Raw genomic sequence first — 21,339 nt, forward strand, 5'->3', positions numbered from 1 at the left:
TCAGGGATGGTTTTCTTTAAGGTAACTAAGGTATCTAAATGTCAGTCTAAAAATATACAAACAGCGGTTCTGGGTCATAGTGCAGATCGTGCAGTATATATCATATGTAATCACTCTTATTGAAACCTCAACCTCGACAAAGATTATAAAAACTGGTCTTACAAGATTTTAATGTTTTGCGACCCGCTGGTGACAAATGTACTGTACAACTCGTACAAAGATAATTTCTGAATAGGTCACGGTCTACCGATCCTGAACAAACACTCCGAGTCGCATGTCGGCCGATAGTGTGAACTGAGCGTAGCCCGGATATCTGCACTAGTCGGAATCAGTGAGGCGTGAACAGTATCAGGGGTATGTAGCTGTCTTCTACACAACATGGACGTGCAGGACACTTTGTTTGACCACATTATTGTTTGATCACAACCATGGATCTCTACTTCCGCTTGCTGCTACTTCCGGTCATTTTTGAGGTTGTCATGGAAACAGGTAGGCGTGGTTATCCATGATTTGTATTCTAATCACGTTATGCTGTTCTGTTACTTGCTGTGGGGATCTGAGTGCATTTTGATACCTGTTTGATACTCAGGTCTGATGTTAAATCAACAGGTGTTGTCGTACAATACCGGAACACAACAGGGCAGGCAAGTTTAAACGATGGGTCCGTGTAAAACCTCCACGGGCAGAGGACTATTAACCTTAATAGAGGGAACGTTATGGTAGGGGTGGGTACGGGGGAAGGCTTGAGGTACGATGCCCTAGGGGTACGTCAAGATAGGGTTGGCGGGGCTTTAATAGAAGCAGAGTCAACGTTTGGAAAGATTCCCCCTTAAATTTCATTTTGCAAAGCCCTAACCTAACCCTAAAGCCTAACCCTCATTTTATGGCTTCTACTTAAACTATATTACCTGAATATTTTCCTCATCGTTAAAATTAAGGGGGCTTACGGGCGGAAGTCTTAACCATCGTTTTGCAAAAAACGCGCAAGCCAAGCATAACTAGTTAACCAGGCTACACCCAGAGCAAGGATGAAGCACGTGGGACTGGGACCTTGACTTCGCGTGTGGCGTCAAAAACAAGGAAGTAGGTCGGGACTTACACAGAGTATCGAATATTATTTGTCAAAGGGCGGATCCAGAGAGTGCGATGACCTAAAGATTGTCACGCACCGTCGGCTACTTCCTGATCAATCTGAGATAAACTGTCACAACTACACTGATCAAATTATCACAAACACACTGGTCTGGTATCATTGTAGCCAGTCAATGCACCTACTCCAATGGGTTTTACCTTCTAGCTATATTAATGCCCTATTGGACGTATTAGCGCTCTGCTCCTGCATAAGCTCCCCAACCTCATGAATAATCTGTATGTAATCTGTATAATCGCCACCAACAAAAACAGGAAGTTGTGCGACAGTCCGTATTTTCGTGTGTACACAACATGTATCTGTCATCGTGTTCTAATTGCGTAGATCGATGCTCATGATGTTGATCACTGGATTGTCTGGTCCCGCTTACTAGTATTTCCAGACCAAGTTGGAATATTACTGAGTGCTACGTTAAACAACAGACCAAAAATTGCATGTTTGGAACATTCACCGAAAATATATCATGTCTTAGCCACCAAGCGCGCATGCACGCACGCGCACGCTCACACGCGCAAGCACACACCAGGAAAAGAAATGTTGGCACAAACTCTCACTGGCTCTGCGATTATACATAACACAGCGGCTGGCTATCAGGAACCTGGATGCTTAGATCATGCTCCAGGCGAACACGTGCCTGTCTCTGTGGTAGCTATGGTTACCGTATTCTTTATCCGTTCAAACCGTAGACCCTCTCCGAGTAAGACCCTTGGTTCTAAGCCGCCATGAAGTATCCGTTGGTTCACACAACAGTGGTTAAAGCGTTTGCTCGCCACACCAAAAGCGTGGTTCGATTCTCCACATGGATAAAACGTGTGACGCCCGTTTCTGGAGTCTCCCGCCGTGATGTTGCTGGAATAACTCACCCCAGCTCACTCACTCACTCACTCACTCACTCACTCACATCCACACCTTTCTCTCACCCTTAATGCCAACATAAGTTTCAAGGTGTGTAATTCACACTTCTTGCAGGATCGAGTGAACAGATAACACTTGAGGGCTGGGTTTATAACATTACATAATACTAAGGTGTGTGATATATCAACTTGGCATTTAGGTTTCAGGATTAAACAGTTGTTTACTACAGACCTAGATCCTCTTGTAGTACAGGGGCGATGGTAGTCTGTCTCCCAGTCCCTGAACCATATTATTTTCCCCAATGCTTAGCCCTCCCTGCAATGCTAAAGCCCTAAATGAAGCAAGTCTAGATTTCCTCAGGTTCAGTAGGGGCTTGACTGGGCCACATGAGGTGATGACAGCACTCTGGTCAGACTCCATGGAGATGGGACAGGGCTTAACACAAGGGCCAATAAATATGCCTGTCACATAAAACGTTATCTGATGGTTGTATGATGTGACTTCTAATTGGTAATGACCCCAGCACGTGTAACCCCAAAGCAGATGTTATTAGTCCCTGAATCTCTGGTCTCACTGGGGCTCCTTTTCAATTTAAATGGGTTTATTTGCTACTATCACAATTATATGTATTCAGGGACTAAACGTTAGTCTAGGGCGATGGGGTTAAAGCATTTGCTCGTCATGCAGAAGGCCTGGGTTCGATTCTCCACATGGGTGCATTGGCTGAAGCCCATTTCTGGTATCCCCCGCCGTGATATTGCTGGAACATTGCAAAAAGCGACGTAAAACCATGCTCAATCACTCACTCACTCTAGTAGTACATGTCTGTCTACAGTGAAGATTAGCGTGTATATAAAGCAGAGAGGGCGGGTTGTGTCGAGAGGAAAACTGGTGTAAGGTGGGGACAGTTCTAAATATTTTGGTTCACCACTTCAAGTGTATCTCTGAAACTTTTTTTTGCAATTACTATGTTTTGGTGGGTTTGTTCTAAAATCTAAGTGTATTGACTGCTTGTCTCCTCCAGGGTGTGACTGTAACGGCACCGACATCCACATCAACGCCACAACGGACCCACAAGTCATCAGGTCACCCGACTTCCCACTCAGCTACGCTAAGTATGTTCTCACTGCATTAACACAATGTTCATCTCAATATGAGACTTGAACAAGGAATATATGATCTTATTTATCACTATCGTTCTCAGCGTCATTTGAATTTCACAACTGTAAATACCCCACCCAGCGACATTCCATTCAACACTCGCCCCTTTCCGTAACCCCCAAGAAGACATTCGTCCCAACTCGCCCCTTTCCGTAACCTCTAAGAAGACATTCGTCCCCACTCGCCCCTTTCCGTAACCCCCAAGAAGACATTCGTCCCAACTCGCCCCTTTCCGTAACCTGAAAGAAGACATTAGTCACCACTCGCCCCTTTCCGTAACCCCCAAGAAGACATTCGTCCCCACTCGCCCCTTTCCGTAACCTCTAAGAAGACATTCGTCCCCACTCGCCTCTTTCCGTAACCTCTAAGAAGACATTCGTCACCACTCGTACCATTCGTAACTACTCGTCCCTTTCCGTGACCTGAAAGAAGACGTAGCCATTTTACTGAACTTGACTCTGTCTGAGCGCAAGAGCTCAGAGAGAAAGAAATAGTCTAGTCGCCGAACTATTTTCAAGGGCATGTAACTCTAATTTACTTCGGTAACCCATGTTTGTCGTAAGAGGCGACTAACGGCATCAGGAGGCCAGGCTCACTGACCTGGTTGACACATGTCATCGTATCCCAAATGCATAGGTCGATGCTCATGATGTTGTTCACTGGAATGTCTGGTCCAAGCTGAATTATTTACGCACCGCCGCCATATAGCTGGAATACTGCTGAGTGCGGTGGTAAACAACAAACCAACAGGGGAGAATCTGGATTCGAACCGGTAATCATAGGTTCCTGGAAACCCTAAGGTATGCAACTGTGTACACTGTAATGCGAACCAACACGCATGGATTGTATAGAATGTGATGGTCCCGCTAGACAGGGCAGTCTTCAGGGTAGACCGTAGGGAACCCTGGGAAGGACAGTGACAGACAGTACCATTCGTAGTTACTCGTCCCTTTCCGTAACCTGAAAGAAGAGTCGAACCCTCTCGTAGCCATTTTACTGAACTTGACTCTGTCTGAGCGCAAAAGCGCAGAGAGAAAGAAATAGTCCAGTCGCCGAACTATTTTCAAAGGCATGTAACTCGAGTTTACTTCGAAAACACACATGGCATCCAGGAGGACTATGCAATAATTACAAGAAGACAAAGTCATCAATATCCCCCGCAATGGCAAAATACGCTTCATGATTATGTCTACGAGTTATGATTATGTCAAATATTAAGGTGTGTATATAGAAAAGTGGAAGGAGAGTATTGAAAGGTTTTTAAAGTTCTGCTCCAGAAAGCAGCACTATGACCAATTTCAGGCTAAGTCAAACTTGTTGCCATGGAAATGCCAAAAATATTTTATTCAGAATTCCAAAACTACCAAAAGGCACCAGTACACCACCAGACCAATCTATGTGCCAAGTTCGGTGAAGAAATAGTGAACAGTTTTAGAGTTCTGCTCCGGAAAAGACAAATGTGCACGGACGGACGGACGGAGTCCATTTTAATACCCCCCGCAAAACGCGTTGGGAAACGTGTCTGGGAAAAAAATATGAAAGCCGAAATGACAAAATATTTCAACTAACTAATTTTTACCCAATTTCTTCTCTACATACGCGCATTCTGATTGGCTGGGGAAATATTTCTCCCAGACATGACTACGAGAGGGGTACGAGCCTTTTTTCAGGTTACGGAAAGGGACGAGTAGTGACGAATGCACTCATACCTTTCCGTAACCTCCAAGAAGACATTCGTGACCACTCGTACCTTTCCGAAGACTCGCCCCCATCTCGATAAATGTTTTGGACGAAAATACGACAAACCAATCAGAATGCGCGTATTTAATAAAAATAATCCGATGTACTTAAATGGTTATAGTAACAAATGGACGGGTCTCCTTTTAGGTTACGGGAAGGGGCGAGTGGTGACGAATGTCTTTTTGAAGGTTACGGAAAGGGGCGAGAAGTGACAAATGCCACCAGCGAATGATGATGTCGCTCCATAGAAAAAGTGTGAGGTTCTAATCCGCTTTTAGCAATATTCCAGCAATATCACGGCGGGAGTAACCGGAAAAGGCCCACACCTAGAAGCTACTATTTCGAATGAGTTCAGGGTGTTTATAAAATTAAAACTGAGATATTAAACTCTGGATACTCGGGAATTCAGTCTCAGACAGTATGGCGTCCTGTTATCCGAGTGTCGTTTTCTTTCAGTAATGTATCGTTCAAGGTTCTCGTCGAAGCTCCAACTTATGCTCACGTGCTGCACGTGCATATCGTGTACATGCAGCTGAATAACTGGAACAGCACCTGCGGGGACCGTCTCGTCGCTTACGACGGTAGGTGTAACGGGGTCGTCTCGTATAGTCTGGGTCAAAATGATCAAGATAAATCATAATCTAACTCCAAATCGGTTCATGATCAAACATTCAATTCAACGCAGAATGTAATGAACTCAGGAAAAACGTTCCATAACGCTTGTCTCCAAAATAAAAAAGTTACTTAACAAACTATCACAATTTTGTTTTGATTTTAAGTGTGAAGTTTTAAGAGGGTAAAGTAACAGAAGTACTGTTGCAGGAACAGCCTCAAGGGAGGAAAGCACGTGTAATTTTGGCGTCACATCAAGCATAGCCAATCTATATATATTTATTGACACGGTACATGAGACAATGAAATTAACCTCTGACATCAAATCAATTATTTCAAAGTTTATGATGTATTTAAAGGAGAAAGTTAAAGGGTCGGCTTAAATATACCCAGGGTAAGTTTGTTAAACGCACTGCATGTGCAGTTTGGTTGTCTGAAAGACAATCGAAAGATTTATTGAGACAACGTGCAACCCAGTCAGTCACAACTGTGGGGTCGTATCAAAATCTCCACTTTTTAAAGTTGACAAATTGACTGTTTTCAGAAAGAATGAGTAAGAAATGCTATTAGAAGACTCTATTGCAAAAATACATTCCTTAACTTACGCATTTCGCAAAAACACATGGATACAGAACATCCGTTGATTGACGTTGACTATATCCAAATATCAGTTACGGAAACATTTGCACAGATTTGGGTTTCGTTTTAAAATGGTAAGAGGGGAAAATAGGCGGGATTAATGTGAAAGAGCTGACATCGTGCTATTATGCAACCCATACGTACGCAATATCAGACAAAAACGTCAAGAAGAGTTTTTAAATGAAGTATGGGTGACTGCCAGCCACACTGCAAGCACACAATGATCCTCTACAGATCCATGTAACAGGAAACTGCCATTGGAGAAGGATGAGCGACAGATTGTATTACACGCAGGTTGTAAAAGCGTGGGGTTTCTGCCTTATTGTTCACTCGTGTTCAAGGCGAAATCCAAAGACAACAGAGATTACCACGCTTAAATGAATGGGGAAGTTTTCTTAAATTGGGTGAAAAACAGCTGGTACCAGCACTTCCTCAGCAAAGTTTAATTGTTATGGACAACGCACCATATCATGGCGTGCAGGATACAGATGCAAAGGCTCCACTGACTGACTGAGTTTGGTTTTACGACGCTTTTAGCAATATTCCAGCAACATCACGGCGGGGGGACACCAGAAATGGGCTTCACACATTGTGCCCATGTGGGGATTCGAACCCGGGTCTTCAGCATGATGAGCCAACGCTTTAACCATTAGGCTACCCCACCGCCCCTGCAAAGGCTCCAACTTCCAGTAGCAGGAAACGTTATATGGTAGCGTGGCTGGAACAACAAGATAGTCCGTTTCCATCAAAAGCAACTAAACTTGTTTTGTATGACATAATAAAGGGCAACAAAACAACAATCTGGAAGGTAGATCAATATCTCAAAGCTCATGGTCAGGACACTTTACGTTTACCGCCTTACCATTCCGATCTCAATCCAGTAGAACTTATCTGGGGTGTCATAAAATCTGATGTGTGTCGGAACAATACCACGTTCGGGCGTTCAAAACAAAGTACACAAACCCAAAAGTAAAGTAACACCAGCAATCTGGCAAAACTGTGTACAGAAAGTTGAAAAATAAAACAGACAATCAGTACTGGATAAAAAGTGGTTTAGATTATGCCACCATTCAACCAGTCATCATAAGTGTTCAATCTGAGAGCAGTGAAAGTGAATCAGGAATTTCTTCAGATTCCAGTCCGGAAGAGTTTTGATACACCTCCTAAATGTTGACATCCTAAGCTGCATGTGCTTCCCGCTCTTGAGGCTGTTCCTGCAACAGTACTACTGTTACTTTACCCTCGAAAAATCAAAACAAAGCGATGATAGTTTGTTAAGTAATTGTTTCATTTTGGAGACAAACGTTATGAAACTTTGTTCCAGAGTTGGTTTGATGTTTTCATTACATTCTGCGTTGAAATGAGTGTTGGATCATGAACCGATTTGGAGTTAGATTGTGATTCATCGGTATCATTTTGACCCAAACAGACGCTAGATGCTCTATAAGTTAGGATTTGGTTCACTGTGGGAAACGAAATGGACTGCATTCGCACTTTCCTAAGCTTTTTCGTCAAGTCTGATGCACTGTGAAGATGAAGCAGACAGATTTTCTGAATAGTACGTTTTTGCCGACATGCAGAAAAGAGGACGGATTAATTTATTAACGGGTATTATCATCAGTTAATTAATCGATCTATATACTGGTGTAGGAGACATGCAACTGCTCATAACTCTCCAGCCTTAACACTGCTTATTCCCTTTAAAAGTGCTCCATTTTCTCGGGGGCAGATGTTTTTGAAAGACGAAAACTGTTCAAACTGTTCCATATTGGTAAAAACGGACCAAACCGATTAGTGTTTACATTGTGCCCTGTTCACTGCTGTTCATTGCGGTAGCTCATGTCATCACCCACTGGCTTAGTCCTTGTCGGTAATAAACTGAATCTAACACAGTTCACTCACTCACCACAGAAAGTTGAACATTCATTTCCAGGCAACTCAAGTGATGCAAGCGAGCTACACACGTGGTGTGGAGCTGACAAGATGGCGACGTCAACTTCCGGTGATAGCCTCTTTCTCGTATTCGAAACAGACGACTTCCTGACCGACTCTGGTTTTGTCCTCCGATTCTGGGAAGATGGTGAGTTTACACGTACTTGAGACGTAGATGAGATGCAATCTGTGTCTCAAACCGTTAACATACAGGGAAGCAAACACCATCTAGTTATTCCGGAAGCCTAATGTGTATTTGGGGTATAGGTTTAAGGGTGTTGTCCGTGATGGCGTGTGCCAATGTGGTGTGTAGATATCAATCGTGACCCACTCGTGTTATTCCGGGACAAGCCGAATACCGAGACCGAGAAGGTTAGTCAGAAGTGCGGAGTACGCATGTCCTGAGGCAATGTGCTTAGTGTGGGACCATCCAAAAATTGGACCTTTTATGTTCATAAAAATGACGAGTGGTGACGAATGTGTAGATATGTGGAACTTTGAGATTTAAACTGCGACCTCTTTTGGGCAGCATTTTCATTTTTTGTGTTTCCCATCACCTCACCGACCCTTCTAATTTTATTCCCGATCCCCTCAAACAACACCGCCGACTCGAACCTAAAATGCACCACCTTGTCATATAAAATGTTTATGTTTTAATCAGACGCTGCCACAAGTCCAAAGAACGCGAGAAATTGTAATGAGAATTACAATCAATGAGAATCAAGAACATTATCCAGATAATTTTGTCTTTGTTAAACAATTATTTCACCATTAACACGTACTGTCTCTTTCTTTCAAACATAATTGCCTTCAGGCTGTCCTATAATGCCGAATACGGCATAAAACCTCATTCATTCACCTACTGTATGTTTCAGTTTCTACGACCTGTAGACCTGGAAATAGCATTCACCTCAATATTACGGACACCCCTGTCCTCCTGACAATCCCCAGGATCCCCTTACACGATGAGTGAGTACTAAACTTGTCTACCTACAATGATAGAGACTACCTTTTTGGGGACAAATAATTCTTTATTTTTTCGAATTCGTAACACCTCGAGCCACGGACCTTTTGATCCTGGGTTGGACGCTTTGTCCAAAAAACCCAAAGAGGTTAACCCCGTCAAGAGGTTGACAAGGTAAGGATGTTCTCTATGTGATAACTGCACGCCCTGTTACATTTAGAAATCCATTGTTAATTCTAAACAGGACTTTTAGCAGCATATGCTAAGCAAAACTGCAATGGGGATAAAGGATGCGAGGAACTGAACCCGGACCGTCGGCGTTACGAGCGAACACTTCAACCACCGTGCTACACACCTAACGGCACCGAGTATTAATATATTTTATACATAATATTTAAGGGGCAAATAAACTTGTTGGTTTTTAAACACATCCCTTGTGTAAACACTTATAGAGGGAGTCAATAAATAGGCGATTTGGGTCAACGTCGTCAGTTACATCACAGCAAACCCGTGACGATCCATGCTTGACGTAAGAAGCGACTAACGGGATCGGGTGGTCAGGTCCGCTGACTTGGTTGACACATGTCATCGTATTCCAATTGCATAGATCGATGCTCATGCTGTTGATCACTGGATTGTCTATTCCAGGTTCGATTATTTACAGACCGCCGCCATATAGCTGGAATATTGCTGAGTGTGACGTAAAACAACCAACCAACCAACCATACTGTATGTGTTATTTACAGACAGAGGTGCGTGTACCATCTGAGGACTACAGGCGACCGTCGCATCTCGCTCACCCTGAAGAACTGGGGGGACACATCGCCCAGGGGCTGCAATAATACACACCTGCAGATGTATGAAGGTACGTATGTTACATACGGGTACACGTCCACTTATACCTCACTTCCGGTCTCGTGAGCACGGTTTATTGTGTTCAATGTGTAGGTCGATTGACACACATACAGGTTTACCCGTATGTCATGTGCTGATGACATCTGCTGATGTAATGTGCTGATGTCCTATGCGGACGTCCTGTGCTGCAACTTTACCCTCATACAATGTTAATCTGCATAATATATGAAGTTTCATGAGGGTATAGGTACCATAGGCGGATCGTGAGGGGTGGGGGTGGGGTGGGTGTTCCATGACCCCCTTTGTCCTGAAAGTCTATTAAATGACCATTGGAACTCCCATGAAAATGAAGTGTGTGTGTGCGCGCACGCATGCACGCACGCACGCACACACGCACACACACACACGCACACCTTTCTAAAGAGAGTGCACCTCCCTTTCTTGAAAAGCTGTATCCACCCCTGGATACACTGAACGTTCAATGAACGAGCATGACACCCTTGTTTTCCAACAGATACACCCACTACCTCTCAACTCACCATCTCCTGGCGCCATCCAATCCCGCCTTTCTCACGTGTCATAACTACCAGCACGAGCCTCACCATCAACTTCACCGCCACGACACCATCCGTGACAAATACAACGACACCTACCACGATGTCACTCCCGCTCTGCAAATTTACCCTCATAGCAACCAGCATCAGCAACAACGTCGGTGAGACTGTCCATACGTTGATTTTTCATTCCGACCTAAAATAATAATTTAAAATATATAATTGAATGTGTGCGCGCGCATACAATATTTGCATATGGTTGAAGATGGAGATGTAAAACACATTACAAAAATACATGGCCTAAGATATATTCTCACAACGATTTCATTTCTATGGTTTACTTAAGCTTTATGAGGTAAACTGGTGAACAAAATAAACATTACATTGAAGAAATAAAGGCTTTTTGAGGGACCCACTGAAATTATAACAATGAAGCGTTTGTTTTCTGGTAAGTTGGTGCCCAGTCCGTAATATTTGGTAATTATATACTGTAATTAGGTAAATGACATTTTTTTGTTTTTGGAGGTGATGACACCGCCGATGTCGTAGAGGTGACGTCTTCCCCCACCTACATATGGTACTCCGGCCACATCCAAGGGTAAATATTGGTCACATATCTCCCTACACATGGTACTCCGGCCAGATCCAAGGGTAAATATTGGTCACATATCTCCCTACACATGGTACTCCGGCCAGATCCAAGGGTAAATATTGGTCCCACATCTCCCTACACATGGTACTCCGGCCAGATCCAAGGGTAAATATTGGTCCGACGACTCCCTACACATGGTACTCCGGCCAGATCCAAGGGTAAATATTGGTGACACGACTCCCTTCTGTAAGGATGTTGTTTGTTTGTGGACCAGTAGTAGTCATACAACTACGGTATGGAGTGATTGACATCATGAGCACCAATCAATGGGATGAGGTACGATGACTTCAAGCCAAGCCATCTTGACCACCTGATCCTTGCAACCTGGAACATCACGGACGATCACGGAACATCACGGAGGATCACGGAACATCACGGAGGATCACGGAACATCACGGAGGATCACGGAACATCACGGAGGATCTCGTAACATCACGGAGGATCACGGAACATCACGGAGGATCTCGTAACTTCACGGAGGATCACGGGGGATAAACAAAATGAGGATGGTTCTTTATTTCCCCTTGATAGACAACAAGAAGACTTTCAGCATCAAGATTTCGTTTCTGTTAGAGACTATGTTTCTATTTAAAAGTTGGAAAAGAACCGTTTCCGTTTCTGGCATTTCACTATTTACTTGTGTTTCAGACAGGTGAAGCTGGTCTCGCGAGACTTCACGAAAACCGTGAGACTTGACGTGATCGATGCCGGCTGTAATCCAAACTGCTTCTATGTCACTCAAGGTCAGTCGGCTTCTTTCTTGTAAATAGAGTTTTGTTACACGAACTGTTGTTTTCTGAAACACATTCTCTCTCTCTCTCTCTCTCTCTCTCTCTCTCCTCTCTCTGTCTCTGTGTGTGTGCGTGCGTGCGTGCGTGCGTGCGTGCGCGCGTGCGTGTGTGTGGCTTCATGGTTAAAGCGTTCTCTCGTCACGCCTAAGTCCCGGTTTCGATTCCCCACATGGGTACAATGTGTGAAGCCCACTTCTGATGTCCCCCACCGAGATATTGCTGGAATATTGCTGAAAGCGGCGTAAAACTAAATTCACTCACTCATACACATCGACTGAAGGTCGTCCTAAGAATACCTCGCTCCAAGGTTATAACCGACATACTTCATCTGGAAATTACTGGTGACACATATTTGTCATGCACAGTTGCCTCCGTTGTTCTATCAGAATCCTTGTTTCAACAATTGTGATTCATGGCCTATCCACACTGTATATGTGTTTTGGGATAAACCTTATGATGTGTTCACAATCTCATCATACACGCTCACGGACCCGATCGTTCGTTCACGCACTCACATACACCCCCTATCGCTCACTCACATGCATGCTTACTTACTTTCACACGCGCTGTGGCCGTGGGGTAGCCCAGTGGTAAGAGCGTTCGCTCGTTTCGTCCGAAGACCGGGGTTCGATTCCCCACGTGGGAACAATGTGTGAAGCCCATTTCTGGTGCCCCCGCCGCGATATTGCTGGAATATTGTTAAAAGTGGCGCAAAACCATACTCCCTCACTGATAGCAGTGTAATATCTGTAACCCACGTGGACAAGTAGGCTCGCTGAATTCAGTACAGGATGCAATAATTCCCGTCTCCATTTCACTCCACACAGACAACCCCAATGGTAAACAACTGGAGGGCACCTTCACCGATAACACGACGACATATCGCAGCACGGGGCCGGTCATATTCATCAGCAACTTCACCGACCAATCAGAGGACAAGTTGCTGCTTCGCGTGACGTCACTAGGTAAATATAGAATTTATCAATAAACTGGACCTTTCATGCCCGTCCGGTACAATATATACAATATACACAATACAATGTATACATACCGTAAAACACTCCACCATCGTGAACCTCATCTGTACTACGTTTTTTGAGGTAGTGTTTCTTTCCCGAATTTTACAAATTTTATGTTTAATTTTACGAGCGAGAGCAAATAGTATTTTTTGTCGTCACATGGTTCAAGTATTCGAACGCCTTGCTGGCCATATGGATCTGGCTATCTGATTTAGAGTACGTGTCCATCTCTGCCCGACTGGATAAATGGCATCGAGCTCGATGACGTGATAACTTGTCATCGTTTAGTCCAGGATGAAAATCTCAAAAGGGGCCTAGAATATGATTTCGTAGCCCTCCCAAGTACTGAGTTTGTTTGACACTATACACTCTCATTTATCCAGTCGGGCAGAGATAGACACCTACTCTAAATCAGATAGCAAAATCCATATGGCCAGCAAGGTTTTCGAATACTTGAACCAAGTGGCACGACAAACAAAATCAGTACTGGGGAGGTTACGATTTCATATTTTTCAGCTGCCGCCTCCTGGACTAGTTCCAATACAGCTTGGAACGTTCATCATAATATCAACCGCAGGGATATTGCTGAATGTGGCGTTAAATACGATCAATTAAAGAACATCCGAACGGAACGGCGTTGAACCCACTCATGTTTATCTCACACCTGTTTCAGACCGAGCGTGTAATGGCGGCGTGAAGAAGGTGAAGGCCACTACTGACGCAGCCGTGACGTCAATGCTTGACATGGCCGCCTGTAAATAGTGAGTGTTCAGCAAACTAAGAGAGGAGGCTGAAATGTCCGTAGACTAACAATGGGTGATTGACTATGATTTTACGCCGCTTTAGCAATTTTCTAAACCCGTGAAGATCGGGGTTAGAATTGGTACTCAGGAACCCTTGCTCGTCGTAAGAGTTGACACTTGTCTTGCGTTCTCTATCGATGTTGCTCACTGGATTGTCTGGTCCAGACGGGGGTGGGGGTGGGGGATATAGTTAAGTTAAGTCACGCTGAAGACCCGAGTTCAATTCCACACTTGGGGCATGGGTGCAATGTGTGACGCCCATTTCTGATTTTCCCCTCCGCCGTGGTATTGCTGGATTATTGCTAAAATCATTCTCACTCACGTAAAGCCATACTCACTCACGCACTCACACATTACTGATTACTCTCAACCCTTTGTCTCCCCAGTAACGGCTACTACATCTACAACATCACCACTGACCACGCCGACCACATCGTCAATCTGAAGTTGAGCCGAAATTTCTTCAACGCCACATCTCCGGACAAGGAGTGTAACCATAGTTACATCAATATATACGACGGTAAAATCACACTACACGCCTGTTACCCTTTGAAAATGTTTAACAACAACAACCCAACAAAGCACTAGAATATGTACTTACTCCCGTCAACACCCAACCTATGTCAGACATCTGTGGCCCACTTCAAAGGGGAGACGTTGGGGTAGCCTAATGGCTAAAGCGTTGGCTCGTCACGCTGAAATCCTATCCAATGAGTACAATGTCTGAAGCCCATTTCTGGTGTCACCCGCCGTGATGTTGCTGGAATATTGCTAAAAGCGGCGTAAAACCAAACTCCGTCATTCAGTCTGTACTTCAAAAGCCTAGCTAGTCTGCTGACCGGGAGAAAGTTTTATTCAATGCAAAAGCCATATATTCGTGTACTAGGAATCTAGTTTAGTTTCTTCCCAAGCAGTGTGTGTTGATCCGGCCCACGCCATACATCGAAACGGTTACAAAAGTATTTTTCATGTCTCTTACGGGTGCGGTGGAGTAGCCTAATGGTTAAAGCAAGCGTTCGCTCGTCACGCCGAAGATCCGGGTTCGAGTCCCCATATAAGTACAATGAGTGAAGCCCATTTCTGGTGTTCCCCGCCGTTATATTGCTGGAATATTGCTGGAAGCGGCGTAAAAGTAAACTCACTCACTACTCATGTCGTTTCCTGTGTCTAACCCGTTTTGGATCTGATTTGAACTGTGAGGAACTGTCAATTGACTCGACAGCTGTTCTTGTTCCATAGGTAACCCTCACTGCCGGTTGTTACGGAAGTGGTGCTGGAAGCAAACTCCCTCCATCGCAGTCACGGGAGACAAGAGTTATCTCACCTTTGTAGTGGCGACATCTCACGGCGACTTCCCTGGCCCTTTAACAGTGACACATTTTGCTTTACTGAGTGAGTAAATATAGTGAGTCAGTTGAGTTTTACGCCGCACTCAGCAAAAGTAAATACAGATATACAAGAAGACATCAAGTCATCAATATCCCCTCAATGGCAAAGTAATCTTCATGATTAGTTAGGATGCTCTTAGTTATGATTATGTCAAATGTTTTGGCGTGTATATAGCAAGATGGAAGGTGAGTATTGGAAGGTTTTTAATTTCTGCTCCAGAAAGGAGCACTACCACTAAATTCAGTCGAAGTCAAATTTGTTGCCATGGAAACCCCAAAAAATATTTTATTCAGAATTCCAAATCTACCAAAAGGCACAAGTACACCTACCTATGTGCCAGATTTGGTGAACAAATATTTATAGTTTTAAAGTTCTCCCCCGGAAAAGAGCACTGCCGCCAAATTCAGTCGAAGTCAAACTTATTGCCATGGAAACGCAAAAGAACATTTTATTCAGAATTCCAAAAACTACCAAAAGGCACCAGTTCACCACCAGACCTATCTATGTGCCAAGTTTGGTGAAGAAATTGTAAACGGTTTTTAAGTTCTGCTCTGGAAAAGAGCACTACCACCAATTTCAGTCAAAGTCAAATTTGTTGCCATGGAAACTTAAAAAAAAAAATTTGATTCAGAATTTCAAGAGGCACCAGTTCACCACTAGACCTATCTATGTGCCAAGTTTGGTGAAGATATTGAACAGTTTTAATGTTCTGCTTCGGAGAAAATGAATGTGCACGGACACACGGACGGACGGAGTCCATTTTAATACCCCCCGCAAAACGCGTTGCGGGGGATAATGAGTGTATATGTGCTTATGAGTGTATTTCTAAACGTATCACCCCGTGGTGTAGTGGTTAGAGTGTCCGCCCGGAGAGCGGAGGGTCGCGGGTTCGATCCAAACCCGCGTCATACCAAAAGACGTTAAAATATGGTACGTGTTGGTCCCTGCCTGGCGCTCGGGTACATCAAGGACTGGTCGGCTCGGAGTCAGTATAATGTGTCTGAGTAGGGAATTCATGCTTAACTGCGGCATGGTATCTCGGTGAACTAGCACTATAAAACCAGCTTATGTCTGGGTTAGTACAAACTGCCATACATATACACACGCAAGCACGTCGTCATATGAGTGGAATATTCTTAAGTGCGACTTTAAACCCCATTTCACCTCACCACTAAACGTATCTGCATTCACCGGAAACTATAGTTTCACTCGATTCAGTGTATTTGGATGGATCGTTGGTGTCGATCGACTTCGTTGTCATTTCATACCAACGTCAGGAAAAGGATATCTTATGTTTTGCTACCGCTAAACGCAGTATTGTTGATGCGGTTTAGGCAACGTTGACTCACTCACTGCTACCAACAAAGATCTTAGAACATCCATATGTCTCGTCAGAATGATATCTGGGAACTTTGAAAAACGTGAAGTCGATATTAAATATCTTTTTCATCGACTCATTTTGGCCTTGTCATTTCAAATCAATCCATTGAAAATCATCTCTTAGTTTTTGCTTCCGCTAAACAAAGATCTTATGACTTACTATAACGGGGTACGTCAGCACGATGTTTTGCAAACTTTGATGACCAATGAAATGACGAACAAGAAGTGGATGTCAGCCAATCAGAATGCAGCTTTCTCGACGTATAGGGTATTTCTCTAAAATTTGAGACTTCCTTTCCAACAAAGTTGTTGGTTGAAAGGTTTAATCGTAAACAAAAGAACATTCTGGGATGTCTACTAGATAGCCATTATCGTATGACAGTGCTTCCTGTGGGATATGTTAATTCTTCCGTTCAAATGTGTGTCCTGTCAATGCTGCAGAATTTAGATATTTTTACGTTATCAGTCGTACAGCCTGTAACTCTTTCAGAGTATTGTATGTGAGGTTTATCGAGCTTGCATTACTAGCAAACGGATTCCGATATCACTTCCAACATATGGCAACCGACGCGCTGCTTAGTTGCATAAAACGTCATTCATACGTGACCCGTAATAGAATCTCCTCAGGACTTTGTTCAGCGGTAGCGATAATCTGTCTCACAGTTCCATTCAAGGGGCGGTGGGGTAGCCTAGTGGTTAAAGCGTTGGCTCGTCACGCCGAAGACCCGGGTTCGAATTCCCACATGGGTACAATGTGTGAAGCCCATTTCTGGTGTCCCCGTCGTGATGTTGCTGGAATCACGGCGTAAAAACCAAACTCAGTCAGTCAGTCCATTCAGTCTATGATAATGCTTAGTCACTGAATATATATAACTTTGGTAGAAACAAATAATTCATTTTAAATTGAAAAGGAGCCCCATTGAGGAGGGAGATTCAGAAAATGAACCAGAGGAAATCTAGACTTGCTTCATTTAGAACTTTAGCCTGGCGAGGTTGGCTGGACAGAAGGGAGAAATAATGCGGTTCGGGGACTGTGAGATACTACCTTCAGCAAAGCCCTTTCTGCAATGGTAAAGCCCTTTCTGCACTGGTAAAGCCCTTTCTGCAATGGTAAAGTCCTAATAAAGCAAGTCTAGAATTCCTCCGGCGGAATCTCTCACCTCACTGGGACTTTTTTTCAATTAAAAAGAAATTATTTGTTTCGTTTTCAGGATAGTGAGAACTAAGACCTGATTTAGAAGAGACCTCAAGCTGTTAAATATATTAATCATTTTTTTGTTAGAAAAAACATTGGATCCAGGATTTAAAAAGGTCCAGTTATTATTGGAATTATCTTACATGGATATCATGTAACATCACGTGATTTATTACCACTGACCATGATTCCTGTTCAGGCGCGTCCAAGTGCAAACCGGGCCTTGTCGACCTGAAAGCTTCAGCGGATGTGACGAAATATCTTAGCTCTCCAAATTTCCCTGGCCCTTACTCTGTGTAAGTACCGACACCTGTACTCTCTCATTCGTAACTACTCGTCCCTTTCCGTAACCTGAAAGAAGACTCGTACCCATCTCGTAGCCATGTCCGGGAGAAATATTCCCCCAGCCAATCAGAATGCGCGTATGTAGAGAAGAAATTTGGTCAAAATAGTTAGTTGAAATATGTTTTATTTCGGCTTGCATAATTTTTTCCCGAACACTTCAAGTATATTTTAATTATTGCATTTTCTTCCTGGGTTTCTGAATTTTTATAACCAGGATGTATTAACATTATAGCGTAGGAAAGTATTCAAGCATGCTAAACATACCCCTTGAGGTAATTTCCTTGGCGTGGATGCCATGTTTGTTTTCGAAGTAAACTCGAGTTACATGCCCTTGAAAATAGTTCGGCGCCTAGACTATTTCTTTCTCTCTGCGCTTTTGCGCTCAGACAGAGTCAAGTTCAGTAAATGGCTACGAGAGGGGTTCGACTCTTCTTTCAGGTTACGGAAATGGACGAGTCTGTCAGCTCGCATTACAGTTTACTGAGTTGCATACCTTAAGGTTTCCAGGAACCTATGATTACCGGTTCAAATCCAGATTCTCCTTTGTTGGTTTGTTGTTTACCACCGCTCTCAGCAGTATTCCAGCTATATGGCGGCGATGCGTAGATAATTCAGCCTGGACCAGACATTCCAGTGAACAACATCATGAGCATCGACCTATGCATTTGGGATACGATGAAATGTGTCAATCTGGTCAGTGAACCTGACCTCCTGATGCCGTTAGTCGCCTCTTACGACAAACATGGGTTACTGAAGGTCATTTGTAACCCGTATTTACATGTGCTCACGTGATATGCAAACTATTTTGTGCCAGTGGTGTTACCTTCACAGTGGACAGTGGGGTAGCCCAGTGGTTAAAGCGTTCGCTCATCACGCCGAAGACACGGGTTCGATACCCCACATGGGTACAATGTATGAAGCCCATTTCTGGTGTCCCAAGCCGTGATATTGCTAAAAGTGACGTAAAACTCACTCACTCACTCACTCATTCAGTCTTGGCCACGACCGTGTACATATTGTGTTTCTTCTTTGTTGGCAGCAACAACGACTGCACCTGGAGGATCTCAGCTCCCAGGATCAACTACGTCGTCCTTATCAACGTGGTCAAGTCCGACCTCCCCAACGACTGCAGTGACTTGGTGTACATCATCTACGGTGGGTAACACAAACATCCTTGGGTACTGGACGGTGGTAAAGTTTAAGGGTGACTTGGTGTACGTCATCTACGGTGGGTAACACAAACATCCTTGGGTACTGGACGGTGGTAAAGTTTAAGGGTGACTTGGTGTACGTCATCTATGGTGGGTAACACACACATCCTTGGGTTCTGGATGGTGGTATAGTTTAAGGGTGACATGGTGTACGTCATCTATGGTGGGTAACACAAACATCCATGGGTTCTGGATGGTGGTATAGTTTAAGGGTGACTTGGTGTACGTCATCTATGGCGGGTAACACAAACATCCATGGGTTCTGGATGGTGGTATAGTTTAAGGGTCACTTGGTGTACGTCATCTATGGCGGGTAACACAAAAATCCTTGGGTTCTGGATGGTGGTAAAGTTTAAGGGTGACTTGGTGTACGTCATCTATGGTGGGTAACACAAACATCCATGGGTTCTGGATGGTGGTACAGTTTAAGGGTGACTTGGTGTACGTCATCTATGGTGGGTAACACAAACCTCCTTGGGTTCTGGATGGTGGTATAGTTTAAGGGTGACTTGGTGTACGTCATCTATGGCGGGTAACACAAAAATCCTTGGGTTCTGGATGGTGGTAAAGTTTAAGGGTGGCTTCGTGTACGTCATCTATGGTGGGTAACACAAACCTCCTTGGGTTCTGGATGGTTGTAAAGTTTAAGGGTGACTTGGTGTACGTCATCTATGGCGGGTAACACAAACATCATTGGGTTCTGGATGGTGGTATAGTTTAAGATGACTTGGTGTACGTCATCTATGGTGGGTAACACAAACCTCCTTGGGTTCTGGATGGTGGTACAGTTTAAGGGTGACTTGGTGTACGTCATCTATGGCGGGTAACACAAACATCCTTGGGTTCTGGATGGTGGTATAGTTTAAGGGTGACTTGGTGTACCTCATCTATGGCGGGTATCACAAACATCCATGGGTTCTGGATGGTGGTATAGTTTAAGGGTGACTTGGTGTACGTCATCTGTGGTGGGTAACACAAACATCCTTGGGTTCTGGATGGTGGTATAGTTTAAGGGTGACTTGGTGTACGTCATCTATGGCGGGTAACACAAAAATCCTTGGGTTCTGGGTGGTGGTAAAGTTTAAGGGTGACTTGGTGTACGTCATCTATGGTGGGTAACACAAACATCCTTGGGTTCTGGATGGTGGTAAAGTTTAAGGGTGACATGGTGTACGTCATCTATGGCGGGTAACACAAACATCCTTGGGTTCTGGATGGTGGTATAGTTTAAGGTGACTTGGTGTACGTCATCTATGGTGGGTAACACAAACCTCCTTGGGTTCTGGATGGTGGTAAAGTTTAAGGGTGACTTGGTGTACGTCATCTATGGCGGGTAACACAAACATCCTTGGGTTCTGGATTGTGGTATAGTTTAAGGGTCACTTGGTGTACGTCATCTGTGGTGGGTAACACCATCCTTGGGTTCTGGATGGTGGTAAAGTTTAAGGGTGACTTGGTGTACGTCATCTATGGCGGGTAACACAAAAATCCTTGGGTTCTGGGTGGTGGTAAAGTTTAAGGGTGACTTGGTGTACGTCATCTATGGTGGGTAACACAAACATCCTTGGGTTCTTGATGATGGTATAGTTTAAGGGTGACTTGGTGTACGTCATCTATGGCGGGTATCACAAACATCCATGGGTTCTGGATGGTGGTACAGTTTAAGGGTGACTTGGTGTACGTCATCTATGGCGGGTAACACAAACCTCCTTGGGTTCTGGATGGTGGTATAGTTTAAGGGTGACTTGGTGTACGTCATCTATGGCGGGTAACACAAAAATCCTTGGGTTCTGGATGGTGGTATAGTTTAAGGGTGACTTGGTGTACGTCATCTATGGTGGGTAACACAAACCTCCTTGGGTTCTGGATGGTGGTACAGTTTCAGGGTGACTTGGTGTACGTCATCTATGGCGGGTAACACAAACATCCTTGGGTTCTGGATGGTGGTATAGTTTAAGGTGACTTGGTGTACGTCATCTATGGTGGGTAACACAAACCTCCTTGGGTTCTGGATGGTGGTACAGTTTAAGGGTGACTTGGTGTACGTCATCTATGGTGGGTAACACAAAAATCCTTGGGTTCTGGATGATGG

General features: G+C 44.1%; 1 protein-coding gene across 3 annotated transcripts in view; it reads left to right on the plus strand.

The window, feature by feature from the left end:
- Positions 1-308: 308 nt before the first annotated feature.
- Positions 309-21,339, plus strand: part of LOC124263551 (cubilin-like) — a 28,269-nt gene continuing 7,238 nt past the window's right edge. Inside the window, exons 1-15 of one of the 3 annotated variants that reach the window (XM_046698209.1) lie at positions 309-489; positions 3,030-3,120; positions 5,363-5,487; positions 8,091-8,237; positions 8,965-9,058; positions 9,800-9,918; positions 10,423-10,623; positions 10,988-11,060; positions 11,763-11,857; positions 12,733-12,870; positions 13,598-13,685; positions 14,114-14,247; positions 14,967-15,119; positions 17,891-17,987; positions 19,076-19,191. In XM_046698209.1, coding sequence (XP_046554165.1) covers positions 429-489; positions 3,030-3,120; positions 5,363-5,487; positions 8,091-8,237; positions 8,965-9,058; positions 9,800-9,918; positions 10,423-10,623; positions 10,988-11,060; positions 11,763-11,857; positions 12,733-12,870; positions 13,598-13,685; positions 14,114-14,247; positions 14,967-15,119; positions 17,891-17,987; positions 19,076-19,191 — 1,732 coding nt within the window. In that variant the 5' untranslated portion in view covers positions 309-428. The remainder of the gene's footprint in view (positions 490-3,029; positions 3,121-5,362; positions 5,488-8,090; positions 8,238-8,964; positions 9,059-9,799; positions 9,919-10,422; positions 10,624-10,987; positions 11,061-11,762; positions 11,858-12,732; positions 12,871-13,597; positions 13,686-14,113; positions 14,248-14,966; positions 15,120-17,890; positions 17,988-19,075; positions 19,192-21,339) is intronic. The other 2 variants (XM_046698208.1, XM_046698211.1) reach the window with 2 other exon arrangements.

Source organism: Haliotis rubra, unplaced genomic scaffold (assembly GCF_003918875.1).
Source record: "Haliotis rubra isolate DU_JTF1 unplaced genomic scaffold, ASM391887v1 Scf89, whole genome shotgun sequence".
Taxonomy (NCBI): domain Eukaryota; kingdom Metazoa; phylum Mollusca; class Gastropoda; order Lepetellida; family Haliotidae; genus Haliotis; species Haliotis rubra.